The sequence below is a fragment of the Salvia hispanica genome, chromosome 3, assembly GCF_023119035.1.
Source record: "Salvia hispanica cultivar TCC Black 2014 chromosome 3, UniMelb_Shisp_WGS_1.0, whole genome shotgun sequence".
Classification (NCBI taxonomy): domain Eukaryota; kingdom Viridiplantae; phylum Streptophyta; class Magnoliopsida; order Lamiales; family Lamiaceae; genus Salvia; species Salvia hispanica.
This window is the reverse complement of record NC_062967.1, coordinates 48,735,557-48,750,665: the sequence shown is the minus strand read 5'-3', so window position 1 is coordinate 48,750,665 and position 15,109 is coordinate 48,735,557. Positions and strand designations below refer to the sequence as shown.

At 32.5% G+C, this 15,109-nt stretch overlaps 1 protein-coding gene across 1 annotated transcript; it reads left to right on the top strand.

Annotated features, from left to right (window-relative positions):
• The first annotated feature begins 12,310 nt into the window (after positions 1 to 12,310).
• Positions 12,311 to 14,383, top strand: LOC125214942 (F-box protein PP2-A12-like). Its single transcript, XM_048116180.1, has 3 exons — positions 12,311 to 12,757; positions 12,904 to 13,022; positions 13,716 to 14,383. The coding sequence occupies exons 1-3, from the start codon at positions 12,437 to 12,439 to the stop codon at positions 14,134 to 14,136; spliced, it is 861 nt and encodes a 286-aa protein (XP_047972137.1). The 5' UTR covers positions 12,311 to 12,436; the 3' UTR covers positions 14,137 to 14,383.
• The last annotated feature ends 726 nt before the right edge of the window (positions 14,384 to 15,109 follow it).

The following is a 15,109-nucleotide window of genomic DNA, read 5'->3' as shown; positions in this document are numbered from 1 at the left end:
TGATAAATGAGTTGTCATGACCGCATTTTGTTAAGAATAGCAAATGCAGGTAAACCGTGACTAATAAGGGAGATTAAAGAAGCGGAGAATGAAAAAGGGGTAGAACTTAAGAATACGCACGAATGCCAAGTCAAGTGACATCATAAAATAAGAGTCAAGTATTCAATTACAAGGACTTAGAAGTACAATAAGCAATCTTATACAAATAAATCAGAGTTTCGATGATGATAGAGAGTAAATTCTTCTCTTAGCAAAATATAACGGAAAAAGTCCTTACTAAACGACCTCGTATAAGAAGACATGATTCGTTGAAAGATCCACTTGATTATTCAATTAACATCGACTTCGATCGTAACTCTTTCACCTTGACGTTCAACCTACACATTTAGAAATACATGCAGGGCTGAGTACAAGAGTACTCAGTGGACACGTGTCGAAAATCAAAACATACAATATATAAGTTGTCAAACCATCAACAGGAACACACGGGGGGTTTTCTTAAAAGGCTCGTGCTTACTAAATTCTTTGTGGGCTTAAAGTTCGTCTGCAGACCAAGTTCTTCAAATTCATACCATATCTGAGAGTTTTGTATTGAGAAGGTGGCCACCTTCCACGGACACCATAGCCGGCCAACCCTCTTGGATGGCTTACAACCCTCGGGCACATTATTCCGAATAGGATTTGCAGTCCTATTGGGAACCGAATTCGTTATAAAGTTTTGGGGTCGCCAAAACCAACAGGCATACAACCCCACAGATAGGCCTAAAAAACAAACATTTTATGGCATGATAACAACTTGAAAATAATAACAGCTCCATTTTGAGAAAATATGATATTCCATAATTTCACAAGTATTTGATTTATAACCACACTAATGTGTTGGATATTAAAAGAAAGTCCACATGATACATTTATTCCTCAATTAAATTTCTCTCGCGTTGGCCTCACTTTGCCCTCGAGCAAAATTCCCTTTAAAAATAAATAGTGTAGCACGCTAATTAGTACTTGAAATATTTCTCTTGAGAAAAGAATGTATGCATCCTACTGGATAACACCTACTATATCTTAGTCTTGTCTCATAGAATCTCTAATCCTTTCTCGGGCTTTACTAAGTTTAATTATTCACTTAACTAAATCCGGAGAAATTCTATTTTCTCGAAATAATTGCTTGGGTAATTATTTAATAAAATACGGATCTTGAAAATCCCTTCTATTTCTTTCTTCGAATTTTCTTAAGGCCGCCCAAGGCATCGCAGTGCAATGCATGTCGGCTCCTCACTTCCCCAAATTCATCACTTTCCATCTTCAGAAACTTAATAACTTATCCAGGAATTAAATCAATAATCAAGCTCCAAACCGGATTTTACAATTAGTTCCAACCCTAAGTAAATCAATTAGGCTCAGTCTATTAATTAAATGAGGCAGTCCAACTCCTAAATTTTTCGGCCCAACTGCTAAGTAATTAGAGCCTCTCCTTACTAGCTCAATGTAAAAAACTAGGGATGTCAATCTAGCCCGAAACCCATGGGTTGACCCGAATTATCCGGTAAAATCATAAGGTTAGAGCCGGAAAATCACAATCCATATTCAGAAGCGGGCTACACGGGCTAACCCGTTCGGGTCGGCGGATTATGCGGGCTAGCCCGGGTGGGTTGCGAGTTAGCCCACGGGTTGAGCATTTAATTTAAAAATATAATTATAATTTTGGATTATATACTTATATGAAGTATATTTGGTAATATCAATATTAAATACAACATTGATATGAAGAATATATGGTAATTATATCTTCTCTATCAAATTGAAAGTTATGGCTATATGAAATGCACGATTTCCATTTAATTGTAGTCAGATTTATGTGCGCTATTAATTGAACGATATGTTTATCTATTTTTGTTTCAATTTTCAATTGCTATTATTTTCTTTCTCTCGATCACTTTGATAATATTTTACTATTTGCGACAATCTGCTTTTTAATAATTTAGAATAATGGATTGGATAGAAAGTAAGTAACATATAAGATTACTATTGACCCGAATAGCCTGTGGGTTAGTTCGAAACCCGAAGATTTAGGGTTAGGGCCGAAAATTTATAACCAAAAAAATTCACAGCCCGAATTACCCGCACCCAAATAGCCCGACAACCCGAGTAAATTGGCCCGAACCCGAGCGGGTTAGCCCAATTGACATCCCTATCAAAAACTAATACTTGGCCCAACAATTAAATAAAATCAGCCCCAAATTGTCAACTAACATACTAATGGAATAGGCCCAAAAGAAAAACCCTAATATACTCCTTCCCCATCGGTTCTTCTCCCTTCTCAATCTTCCCATGTATCTATCTATCTATACATATATAAAGCCACGGTTTTAACTAGCTCACTTTTCCCTCGAATTTTAATAAAATTTAGATTGATCATATCATATAATTTTTACTACATATTTTATAAACATTTATTACATGTTTTCATTGTTTTAATACATGAAAAATAATTTCAGATCATCAAAACAACTTTAAAGACTGATGTAAATGAACATGTAAGATCCGATAGATATATTAATAAGTCAGTGTATGAAATAGTTTTTAAAAATTACTTTTTAGCTATTAAGCCAAACGATCTGAAATAGTATAAAGTAAACTTGTGCAAAATGAATGACATAAGTAAAGCTGACAGATTCTTGATTCAATTACAAGCAAAGGAATATCCACCATGAAAAAGGAGTGTACATTTCACATTCATTTATACATCTATCATTAACAATAGGATATCTTCAGATTTGGTCTTTAACCATTCAATCCACTGAAGTCCTACAGAGAAACAAAAGTGAAGTGAATACCAGCAATTACCAAGCAAACATTCTTATACAATTAGAGGGTCAAAGGCAAATATAAACTCCAATATTAACTTCTGGAGCACATAATTGGTAGGGAGTAATTAGAAATATACTGACCTGATTTTAATTGACTAATTCAAGCATATATTTAAAATTAAATCTCATCTATCTATCTATACATATATAAAGCCACAGTTTTGGCTGGCCCACTTTCCCTCCAACTTTAATAAAATTTGGATTGATCATATCATATATTTTTTACTCATATTGTATAAACATTTATTACATGTTTTCATTGTTTTAATACATGAAAAATAATTTCAGATCATCAAAATAGCTTTAAAGACTGATGTAAATGAACATGTAAGATCCAATAGATATATTAATAAGTCAGTGTGTGAAATAGTTTTTAAAAATTACTTTTTAGCTAATAAGTCAAATGATCTAAAATAGTGTAAAGTAAACTTGCGCAAGATGAATGAAATAAATAAAGCTGACAAATTCTCGATTCAATTACAGGCGAAGGAATATCCACTATGAAAAAGGAGCGTACATTTCACATTCCATTATACATCTATCATCTACAATAGGATAATTCCAGCTTTGGTCTTTAACCGTTCAATCCATTGAAGTCCTACAGAAAAACAAATGTGAAGTGAATACCAACAATTACCAAGCAAACATTCTCATACAATTAGAGTGTCAAAGGCAAATATAAACTCCAATATTAACTTCTGGAGCACACAATTGGTAGGGAGTAATTAGAAATATACAGACCTGATTTTAACTGACTAATACAATCATATATTTAAAAGTAAATCTCAAGAAATATAAGTTGGCAGTTACACACCTTAACAATTTGATAAGTACATACTTATTGTATATAGTCCAATACTAAGTTTTACATGACAAATAATAAGGCCACAAGTTGCAGCAAAACCAAGATATTCATCCTACTAGTGTTGGGAGCAATGAAGACAAACTAGCCACACATGCTAAAGAAGAAAAACCGTAAGATTAATGGTGTTCTCCGATAGTCGGTGATAGTCCGTCTCTGAGATGATGAAGATTGGATGTCGGATCCTCCTCCCTTCTTCTTCCTTCTTTTCTCTCTAATTTCCGTCCAAAACCATCACCCCAGAATGCTCAATATATGGGCATTAAATACTCAAATTAAACTTCCCTCTACTACTTTGTAAACTACCACGTGTGTGGCTCTCTCAATTGCCCAATTTCATCCTCATATTTGTTTCCCAGAATTGTTATGTCTCTCTCTCATTTATATACAAATTTTGCAGTTCAACTGTGGGAAAGGAAACCGCCGCAAGAAACTGTTGATTTGCAGTTAGAGTTGCTACGCCCAACCAGGCAGAATGATGACAAAAATTGCCTGACCGGGCGAAATACTTCTGGACCTTCTATGCATTAAGAGATAGAACCCAATCGTGTGGTTGGTCAGTACTGTAACAGACGTCTCCAAGCATGTTTCCAGCTCCATTTTACACTCCATTCCACTTCCTACAGCAAAAAATACACTTTTGCGAGCATCAAACCACGTTAAAACAAATAAAGCTATAGGAATAAAAATGAACATTTTGACTCACATCACAAAGCTAGGTGTGTTAGAGCATATGAAATTTCTAGAGCAAGCAACAAGATAATATAAGCTCCCTTGATTATGTTCTTGAAGATAAGGAGATATGCATTTAAATTTACAGTTTTATTATCATAATAAGATAGTCTAAAGTTTTACTTATTTTGTTGCAGGGGACTCGGATTCATACAAGTTTCCTACATGATATAATGCATAAATTCAAAGACCAAATCAAAGAAAACAAAGTTTATGTATTCGCAATTTCTTTGCGAATAAAAACCGTGTAACAAACATAATCACTAAAACAATAACCGCCTATTTATGAACTCAAAAACTGAAGTTTGTGAAGTGGAAGACTTAAAATTAATAGAACATGTCTTCCAGTTCAAAACTTTCAACGAGGTGGCAGAGATAAAAAGAATTGTAAGGAGCCACTATTCGGTAGAATTTCTTTTTCCTTTAGTGATTTTTGTTAAAGCTTTATACAAAACATATAGAAATTTAATTTATTTATTGTCACAAATATAATGGGTGTTGTGGTGGATACTGGAAATGTGGTGACACAAGGAAACTATAAACTCATAGAGTTGCATAATGGATAAGTAAGACATGTTGTGCTTTTATATATGTTTTAACCACCTACTGAGTAACATGTGAATTTTTTTTTAACTAGGCATAAGAAAATTTCATGCACATTGTGGGGGGACTATATAGACAAGGTGGATTTCAACCGGCGGGAAATTGAGATGAGCATAAATCTACAAGCATATCTCTCATATCTTATTATTTAGTCTATTATTAATTCATCATATCTTCCCATATATTATTTTCTTGTTTAGTAAGTTAGGGTACTTCTATTATAAATAGGAGGTATTTTTATCGTTGAGAATCAATGAATGAATAGCAGAATTTACGTCTCTTTTTTTTTTATAAAAGAGGCTCAAACCAAAAGATGGTGAGCAAGAGTTCAACAACAATTCCCAGCAAAAAACAAACCTACCAAGACCAACAAAAAAACTAAGCACCAACGTAAAACCAAAAGTAAAAACAAACAACCGACCAAAGCTCACACCACAAGCAAAAGCCACCAAGCAAGCAAGGCCAACAAAGCAATACATCAAATTGAGGGCAAGACGAACCTCATTATTGGTCTTTGATTGCAACCTTAGCCTTATGCTTGATGTCAGTCCATCTTCTAACCCGGCTCTCAACTCCTCAAAAATTTGCTACGGTAAAAATGGAAACTCTGGACACCATCCTTTAGCCATGAACCTAGCCTCCACAGTAAGAGTCTCTTCTTAGTTTCCCAACTTGGGACAATCTTCTCGGAAATAATTTTGTTCCTAAGCCATCAAATGGACCATGCTCTCACATAGAAGAGGGAACACCACAGTTTTTTTTTTTTTATCAAATTTGATGAAAGGAGCGTCCATCCAGCTGAGAAAGCACGAGACCGGGTCTTTGGAAAAACAAAGAGATAAATTCCAACAGCTACACCATAAATACCACAACCTACTAGAACACTTGCATCCGAAAATGACATGATCAACAGTCTCAGACTCTTCTTTGCAAATGATACATAAGTTATCTTCAATCCCAGGGAGCCCAAATCTGAATAATCTCTCCTTTGTGTTGAGCCGTCCTTGGACACTATAAACACACTAGGAGTTGTGCACGTGGTGGAGCAACTTTCTTCCATGCTAGTCTTCCATGACCTACCCGATTGATTGCTCACGATCCCGCTCAAACGGGTAACCTGCAAATAAAAGTCAGAAACAAAGAAAGGCTTAGAATTATCAAAGGCCCAAACTCTCTTATCGCTCACTCTCACTGAAGGAAGTGTGATCCACGGCTAAGTATAGGCTATTGACCAATTCTTCCTCCCAGACAAACAACCTTCTTCTCCAAATAATCTTCCACACCCATTTAGTATTCTCCCATAGCCCCATGTCTCCATTGAAGCTTGAGTTGTCGACGGGATTCTATCTCTCATGACTTCTTGTTTTTCGTTTTCCTCATCGTGATAAGGAAAACCCTTATCACTTTTTTTAACATTTCTTAAAACTCGTGTTGTTAAGAAATAGAGTGAACTACAAAAATGGTCCCTGGACTATGGGTTTATCTCGCCCATAGTCCCTGGACTTTAAAAATATCGCCAATAGTCCCTCGACTAAGGGTTTATCTCGAAATTGGTCCTTTTGACTTTTTTTGGTACGAAAATACCCTTTGATATTATTTTGGGGGGTTTGGGCAATTTGGTCTTTTTACACTTTTAACATTTTAAATCTGATATTATTTCAGTTATGTACTAACTTTGATATTATTTCAAATTTATCATCCTTTTTCCCTTTTGTCATCCTTCACTTTGTTTCTTTATTTCAATATTAGATTTAATTTTACAAAATTTTAAATTTTAATTTTTAAATATCAATAAATTTTTTTAATTATAAAAATTATTAAATAGCAAAAATTAATAGTTATAATCAATATTTGATAGTGTATAGTACTATGTAATCAATAAGGTATGACAACGCCTTAGTTTTAATCAATATTTAATACAGTAGCTTTAATCATGATGGAAAAATAAGAGTTATTCTATTTAGCCTCCGTTCGGTTGTTATAATTGCTTGTGATTAAATATTATGAAGTTGACTAAAAATTTGATCCTACTAAAAATTTTATATAGGAGTATTTTTGTTGAAATTTTCTAGTAAATTTTGATTGTTTTCAAATTAATAAACGAAAATTATATTAGTCTTACATTAGATGCATATTTATTTCAGAATAAATTGTGTTATATAATCTATTTATAATTAAAGCTACTGTATTAAATATTGATTAAAACTAAGGCGTTGTCATACCTTATTAATTACATAGTACTAAACACTATCAAATATTGATTATAACTATTAATTTTTGCTATTTAATAATTTTTATAATTAAAAAAATTTATTGATATTTAAAAATTAAAATTTAAAATTTTGTAAACTTAAATCTAATATTGAAATAAAGAAACAAAGTGAAGGATGACAAAAGGGAAAAAAGATGATAAATTTGAAATAATATCAAAGTTAGTACATAAATTAAATAATATCAGATTTAAAATGTTAAAAGTGTAAAAAGACCAAATTGCCCAAACCCTCCAAAATAATATCAAAGGGTATTTTCGTACCAAAAAAAGCTAAAAAGACCAATTTCGAGATATACCCTTAGTACAGGGACTAATGGCGATATTTTTAAAGTCCAGGGACTATGAGCGAGATAAATCCATAGTCCATGGACCATTTTTATAGTTCACTCCAAGAAATAAGATTCCTAATAGCGGACGGATGGAATGGAGTAATTATTTTCGTCGACTTATATAGAAATCAAATTAAATAAAGAAAGGAGAAGTAGGTTCGAGAACTGTAGAAAGTTACCTAGACCTGTTTGAACTAGGACAGTTGTACTGAAAGTTAATGGAGTATCAATTATTTAAGCTTGTGTTGATGAGCTGTATACCATTGTCGTTTTGCAGTTTAAAGAAGGAAAACGACAACGAAGTTTCAATAAGCCGTTCTTCATGTTTGGCAAGTTTAGGTAAACTTCAGGCCTTCAGCCTTATCACTTGCTAGATACATTATTAAAACAATTTATATTTCTTCCTTTTTCACCAACAATAATGCATATCTATTTTTTTAACTACATAGTATATCACTGTTTACATAAGAGTATAACCAAATTCAAATGTTTAATCTTGTTATTCGATGTGACACAGAAATAAAAATACAAACACAATTTGTTGGAAGATCTGTGAAAGTTCACACAAATAAAAACATGAGACGAACATGAAATGCTACACAATTTTCACACAACACGTATAATTTAAACCTTAATTAGAAAATATAATAGCGGTAATAACTAGAATATATAGGGTGCATTTTAGATTCTTCACCGAATTGCACCGTGTATATATGCATAATTACCTAATCTCCTACGAAATGAAAGTTTTGCTCTTTTAGGATCCAAACCAGATAATTTTCATTTTTTAAGTCCAGTAAATTTCAGATGATTCACTCCATATAAGTAAGTATAGAAACATGACACTATCCTATCAAACTACACAGATTGAATAAATCAGACTACAGCTTATGTCATTATGTCACACACTCATATCAATGGATAGAGTACTACAGTTTAATGCTTATATATGTTTATTGCAACATGTAATATCACAATCTCATCACACCTACCGTATCAAACTAGTATACAGGCATAGAAAGTGACGTTGATTTAACTATGTGATTCTATGCACTTACTCATATGATTATCATTTTGAATCATAATTTTACACTGCACTAAGATATTAATGAAGAATGCCGTATTATAAAGTACAGTAGTAGATTGTTATATACATGTAGCAAAACTAAAATAAACTGTACGAAGCTGTTTGTCTCCCTTGATCATGTATAAATTATACTACTCACGAAAAGTTCAAAAGTATCTCAACTAAAATTGAATTGACGAATTTGAATTTGGAATATTTCAATAATGAGATTGTTTCATTTCCAGTATTATTTGAATGTCTATTCATATAGTATACTATAATATTCTTGTTTTGCAATTATCATATACTCGGTTTGCAATTTCAACTAAATGATCAATGTTGGTGCAATAATTTTTCTATGCATATTTTTCACTCCCTTTGTTCCTTCTTCATAAATGTCATTTTGATTTTTAAAGAATGAGACAAGTTATCAGTGTCCCACATGTTCTTATCAATCGAAGATAATGTACCAAATACAATGTCACTATATAAAAGAGATGATAAGCTGTCATGTTGAGAACTTATCAAACCTTCATATAATTGCCGCACCTTTAATTTTCTAATTTAATTAAATTCTTGCCTTTTGATCAATGCATGTGCAACTTCGTATCGAACTAAGCTAACAACTAATTAGCATTAATTAATTAACAAGTAGTGCATCATCATTGCACATATTAGCAACAGATGCGGACATATATAGTGCTGGACCCACTCCTCTAATAATTTAGCATTATTTTATTTATTTAATTCACTTTAATGAGTTTATATTAAGTAAGCTTTATTAAGTTAATCATTACTCCACATTTTAACTAAGAAATTGTTCCTATATTTTAACTGAGGGTTGGTCACGTTCTGTGCACAATTTTTTGCCCAAACTGAACATATTTAATAATTTTATTACTGGGAATATTAATATGGAGTACTATAATTTATACTTACGTTTATGACTTAATTTGTTTATAGCTTTTTATTTCCACAAATAATGTAGCTAGGCTCAGCTAGCGGGTGTGCATTAATTAACTTGCGTTTCATTATATTCGATGCTTATTCAATTTATATATTCATCATTAATAAAAATATTTAGAATTAACAATAGACAATTACTCCGACAAAGATTTTAAATTGGTGAATAGATTAAGATTGTGACGCACACTTACGTGGCATTTTTAATAGGAAATTATCTAATCATTTACTTTATAAATAATAAAAATGTATGCTAAAAGAGATGGATAATGTGGGCTGTGTATGCGGCTCTGATTATTATAATTTCATTGGTTTTAGACTAATTGTCAATACCATGTAGCTGAAAAATAATAACACTAATAAATTATAAAAGTGCCATGTTGCCGAAAGTTGCCCAACCAATTTAGTATAATTGCTGAAGATTGTTACGCTGCACATTTGTGAATACTACTATAATTCAAGTTTAATTGCTACAATTCGGTGCAAAAATAAAAATTATTTACTTACTTAAATTTGCATCCAAATTGAATGTTAACTTACCATTCAAATTTTTATGTATTTCGGAAGATTCTAGAGTACTCCAATCCCTCTTAATAAGAATGAGGTCGAGACACTGAAACTTATAAACAAAATGTCAATTTTTAATACTAAGGTAAACATCAATACGTCATTTTATTTGATTTTTCGTGAAAATTTGTCATTTATCTCGTTGTTCCTTAAGTTTATAGAAAAATGACTTGAACAATCAAATTACAACTTTTAAAAATAATTATATGTCAACTCATAACTATATCATTATCTATGTTCTTGAAAAATTTGTCATTTAATTTAATTTTCAATCATCCCACAAAATTAGTAGTATGGCACACATTTTATTAACTCTTTTTTTTTCACATTGTATTATAAAATTATGAAAATAGAACTTACATTCCACTAACTTTCTCAACTCATTTTCCACTATACTCCCTCCGTCCACGAATAGGAGTCTCATTTCTATTCGGCACGGGTTTTAAGAAATATTAAGAAAAGTGGGTGGAAGAAAGTTAGTGGAATAGGGGTCCCACTTGTATATATTAGTATTAAATGATATGTGAGTGGAATGAGTTAGTGGAATGTGGGGTCTCTTTACCATTTATAGTAATTATGAATCGGGACTTTTATTCGTGGACGGACCAAAATGGAAAAACGGGACCCCTATTCGTGTACGGAGGGAGTATTTCTTAAAATCCGTACCGGGTTAACACATGATAAATTTTAAGAGAGACGAAGAGAGTATCTTATAAATTTGGCCCTCAAATTATGCTTAGTGTATACATTCATGATGAGATAATTAAGTTATAAAACATCTCTATTATTCTGAAATTTGTTAAACTACTATACTAACATAAATACGTAATAGAGGTCACTCGACAATAGAAGTTTCTAACACTCGATTCTCAAATAAACGTTTATTCATAAATTGATAAGATTATAGGAAAAATGATATTAAAAATAAATTAGCATCTCATTATAAATAATTTTGAAATTCTTTTATTAATATATTACTCCTGTATTCCCCAAGTTCCACTATAAATTAATCATTATATAATTAGTACTATTTGATTTATGTACTGATAATTTATGTTCAACGGAATCACACAAGAAAAAGAAAAGGATAGTGATTTAATAATACCAGTATTAATTAAATTTGAGCAATAATGATATGACTAATTTTGGAAGGTAAAATAAATATAATAGTAATAAATAAGGCTCAACCTCAACCCTCGATGATATTCAATTTATTTAAATTTGATTTAATGTAATAAAAACATTTGAATAATTGGATAATAGAAATAAAATTGAAATTAATAGGAATATATGTGCAATTTTTTAATATTTATAAAAAAAAATCATTTTTAACATTTACAGAATTATTATACTAATAAATTGTGAAAATTTTCTTCTTATTATTATGATAATTTAAAAAAGAAAACAAATAAAGTTAATTAAAATATCAGGCATGAATTTGTATTTAAAACTTTGATACGTAGATAATATGTGAAGAATAATTATACTAGTGAGTTTTTAATGATCAAATCGATGATATATTTTTTAATGTAAATTATAGAAAGGTGAATCAACAAACTCATATATTATATAAACTACAAACTTTTGAATACGGTATCAATAGAATGTGAAATTTTAAAATTTTGATGTCAACACAATGTTAACACAGTATCAACCGTTGACATTGTGCTGACATTTTTTTATTACTATTATTTTATATCTGTTGATATTTTCTAACGATTTAAATTATAATTTAGAATTATAAAATATTTAGAATTTATATTTAATTAGATTCATATATTTATTTTTTATCAAGAAGATCTTTAAGCTGTCTAAGGATAAAGTTTTCCCTCTTTATTTAAGAAATAAGGATAAGTTTGACCAAATCTGTAAAGAAGGATTATAAGAAATATAATCCTATGGATTCTTAACCCAACCAAAACAAAAAATAATAGTACTTTTTTTGCTAATATTTTGACGGACCAAACACACGCAGAAACACACACAAGGACAGAGTTACATTCACACCGTACGCGTCCACCTCCTTCATATATATCCATCCAACTGGCTCTCCTTCTCTCTTCATTCATTCTTCCCTCTCTCTTATTCTCATTTGCATAAACCACATCATCTTCCTCCTCCCTTCCAATTACGCCCACGGCCTATTCAATTCGGTTCCTTGATTGCAATCACATGGGCTTATTGTTTTCGTTGCCGGCGGCGACCGCCATAGCCCCGTCGCCGGAGCCGGGGCTGGGCGACTTGCCGGAGAGCTGTGTGGCGTCGGTTATTGGCCACCTCGAGCCGATGCAGATCTGCCAGCTTGCAAAGCTGAACCGGGCTTTCCGGGGAGCCTCGTCGGCCGATTTCGTTTGGGAGTCGAAATTGCCGGTGAATTACGAAGATCTTATCGGTAGGGTATTCGAAAATGATGCCTCTTTCTGCAAGGGTCTCTGCAAGAGGGATATCTATGCGAGGCTTTGTAGGGCGAATTCGTTCGATGGTGGCTCTAAGGTTCGTTTTTTGTGCCCTAAATTCGATTGAATTCGTTATTGTCGCGATTTGTTAAGGTTTTGGATATTATTTCTATTGAATTGTTTTGGAATAGGGTTTAATTGAGATTTGGGTGATTGATTGATCGATTCTGGGTGATTTTGCAGAAAGTATGGTTGGATAAGAGGACAGCCAACATTTGCATGTCGGTGTCTTCAAATGGACTGGCGATAACGGGGATTGATGATAGGAGATATTGGAGCCGTATTCCAACTGAGGAATCAAGGTGAGGATTAATTTTGTTAATATTTTTAACTTTATAGGGGCGTAATTATAAATTGAGATTTGAAGAATTTAATTATGAAATGAGCTAAAAATGTTCAATCCATCAAAGTATTTGTCGTATTAGCCTATGTCATTCTTCTTAGTCCAAGCTTCCACACAAATTAAACGCAAGAAAGTAGTTACATTTTAGGTGTGTTGTTACAATATTATGCAACAGAATGATTTTGTATTGATTGGTCTTTCTATGGGATTTGCTGAAATAATTGCCAAAATCTTGAAAGATACTTTGCTTACCGAACATGGTAACTGTTAGGAATGAACTAATGGCTGTAAGACTATATCTTGCTATTCCTTTCATAGTTATGAATCAGAAAACCTTTCCTACTATTGGAAAAGGAACCAATTTTAAAAGTAAATTTGTTGGATTTCACAAAGGAAGAAAGTATGCTAACTTGTGTACGATGATCAATTGGATTGTTGGTGAGTGGTGACTAATTTACAAAAGTTTCTTGAATCCTGCAGTAGAAATAGTGAATCTTGATAATGACCTCAAACTCAGTATTTATGTTTTACATCCAAATATGAAATATTTATGCACTTGTCTCCCTCCCTGTGTTCTTTTAGAAGCAATACATGTGCATTTCATAGCCAGTAAAGGTTAACTAAAACTGATGAAATTTATTCTTGTGTGTAGGTTTGCATTAGTTGCATATCTCCAGCAAATATGGTGGTTTGAGGTCGATGGGGAGATTGAGTTCCCCTTTCCGGCAGGGTCGTACAGTATATTCTTCAGATTACAACTAGGACGTGCCCATAAGAGGTTTGGGCGTAGGGTTTGCAACTCGGAGCACGTTCATGGCTGGGATAAAAAGCCTGTGCGGTTCCAGCTTTCGACCTCAGATGGTCAGCAAGCAACAAAACAGTGCTACTTGAAGGAGCAAGGGAGGTGGATCCATTATCATGCCGGAGATTTTGTTGTCTCCAGCTCGTGCAAGTCGATCAAAGTCAAATATTCAATGACACAGATTGATTGCACTCACACCAAAGGTGGGCTGTGTGTGGATTCTGTACAAATACTCCCTGCGGAGTTCAAAGGGAGGTTGCAGCATTTTTAATTGCAACCCTTCTCTCTGTTGGAAATCAACAATCTTTGTAGAAAAAATGAGGTGTAAAGGTCTTCATAATTCAGAGTGTAGGTTTTGTAGGCCTCATGGTAATGAGGTATCTGGTAAAGATCTATATTTGGGATCTTTTATTGTAAAATAATGTGCATCCTTATTGTAAAATGGTTCTCCTTTATGTTTTTTGTAGTACTAAATATATGACCCACATGTACTAATCATGGTGGTTATGTTCCTTGTATGCATGTGGAGTTTATTGGTGCAATGAACATGAGGTGAGATATCATTTTGCAGTAGGAAACCAGACTTTTACCAGAAATGTTACAGTCATAAGACCTAATTTTCTGGATATTTGTTTCTGCCTTTTATTTTATGATTTTTGGCTGATGCAGCTATTTTGGAACAATTTGTCCAATTATTGTTTATGTTACTCCCACTTTTTCATAAGGAGAAACGAAATATCGAAGTTGCTATCATAGTTTGTTTGTACTCTCATGTGAGCTTGTAATCAGAAATAATTACTCCTATTCTTTTATTTATTTGGTGGGTAGTATTGAAATGTTGAATTATGAAAATGTTATGCGATTTTCTGGTAATATCAGTGGATCTCTTAAGGCCACACGTAGCTGTCTAGATATTCTTTTTAGTACTACTACATAAAAATATCTTTATTTGAGACATTCATGACGGTGAAGCTTTTCTAAGGAAGTAGGGAATTTAATTTATATCTTAAATGAAGTACTTTTTTTACAAGTATGGAGAAATTTAGTGATCAAACTTCCTTTTTTTTTGTAGTAAAAGCGAGTATTAAATTGTACATTCACCAATTTTTTAAACCATCAAACTAGCCATCCCTTTAGAAAGAGTTCATTTTACAGTAAATGTGAAACTAAACAATCTTTATTTGTTTATTATACCTTAATGTAAGGTATTTCATCTTCACAAAAACTTTTATGTGGATGTTATG

Coding starts and splice junctions, on each gene's coding strand:
- LOC125214942 (XM_048116180.1), top strand. CDS start 12,437: ATGGGCTTATTGTTTTCGTTGCCGGCGGCGACCGCCATAGCCCCGTCG. Junction 12,758..12,903: donor CGTTCGATGGTGGCTCTAAG/GTTCGTTTTTTG, acceptor GTGATTTTGCAG/AAAGTATGGTTGGATAAGAG. Junction 13,023..13,715: donor ATTCCAACTGAGGAATCAAG/GTGAGGATTAAT, acceptor TCTTGTGTGTAG/GTTTGCATTAGTTGCATATC.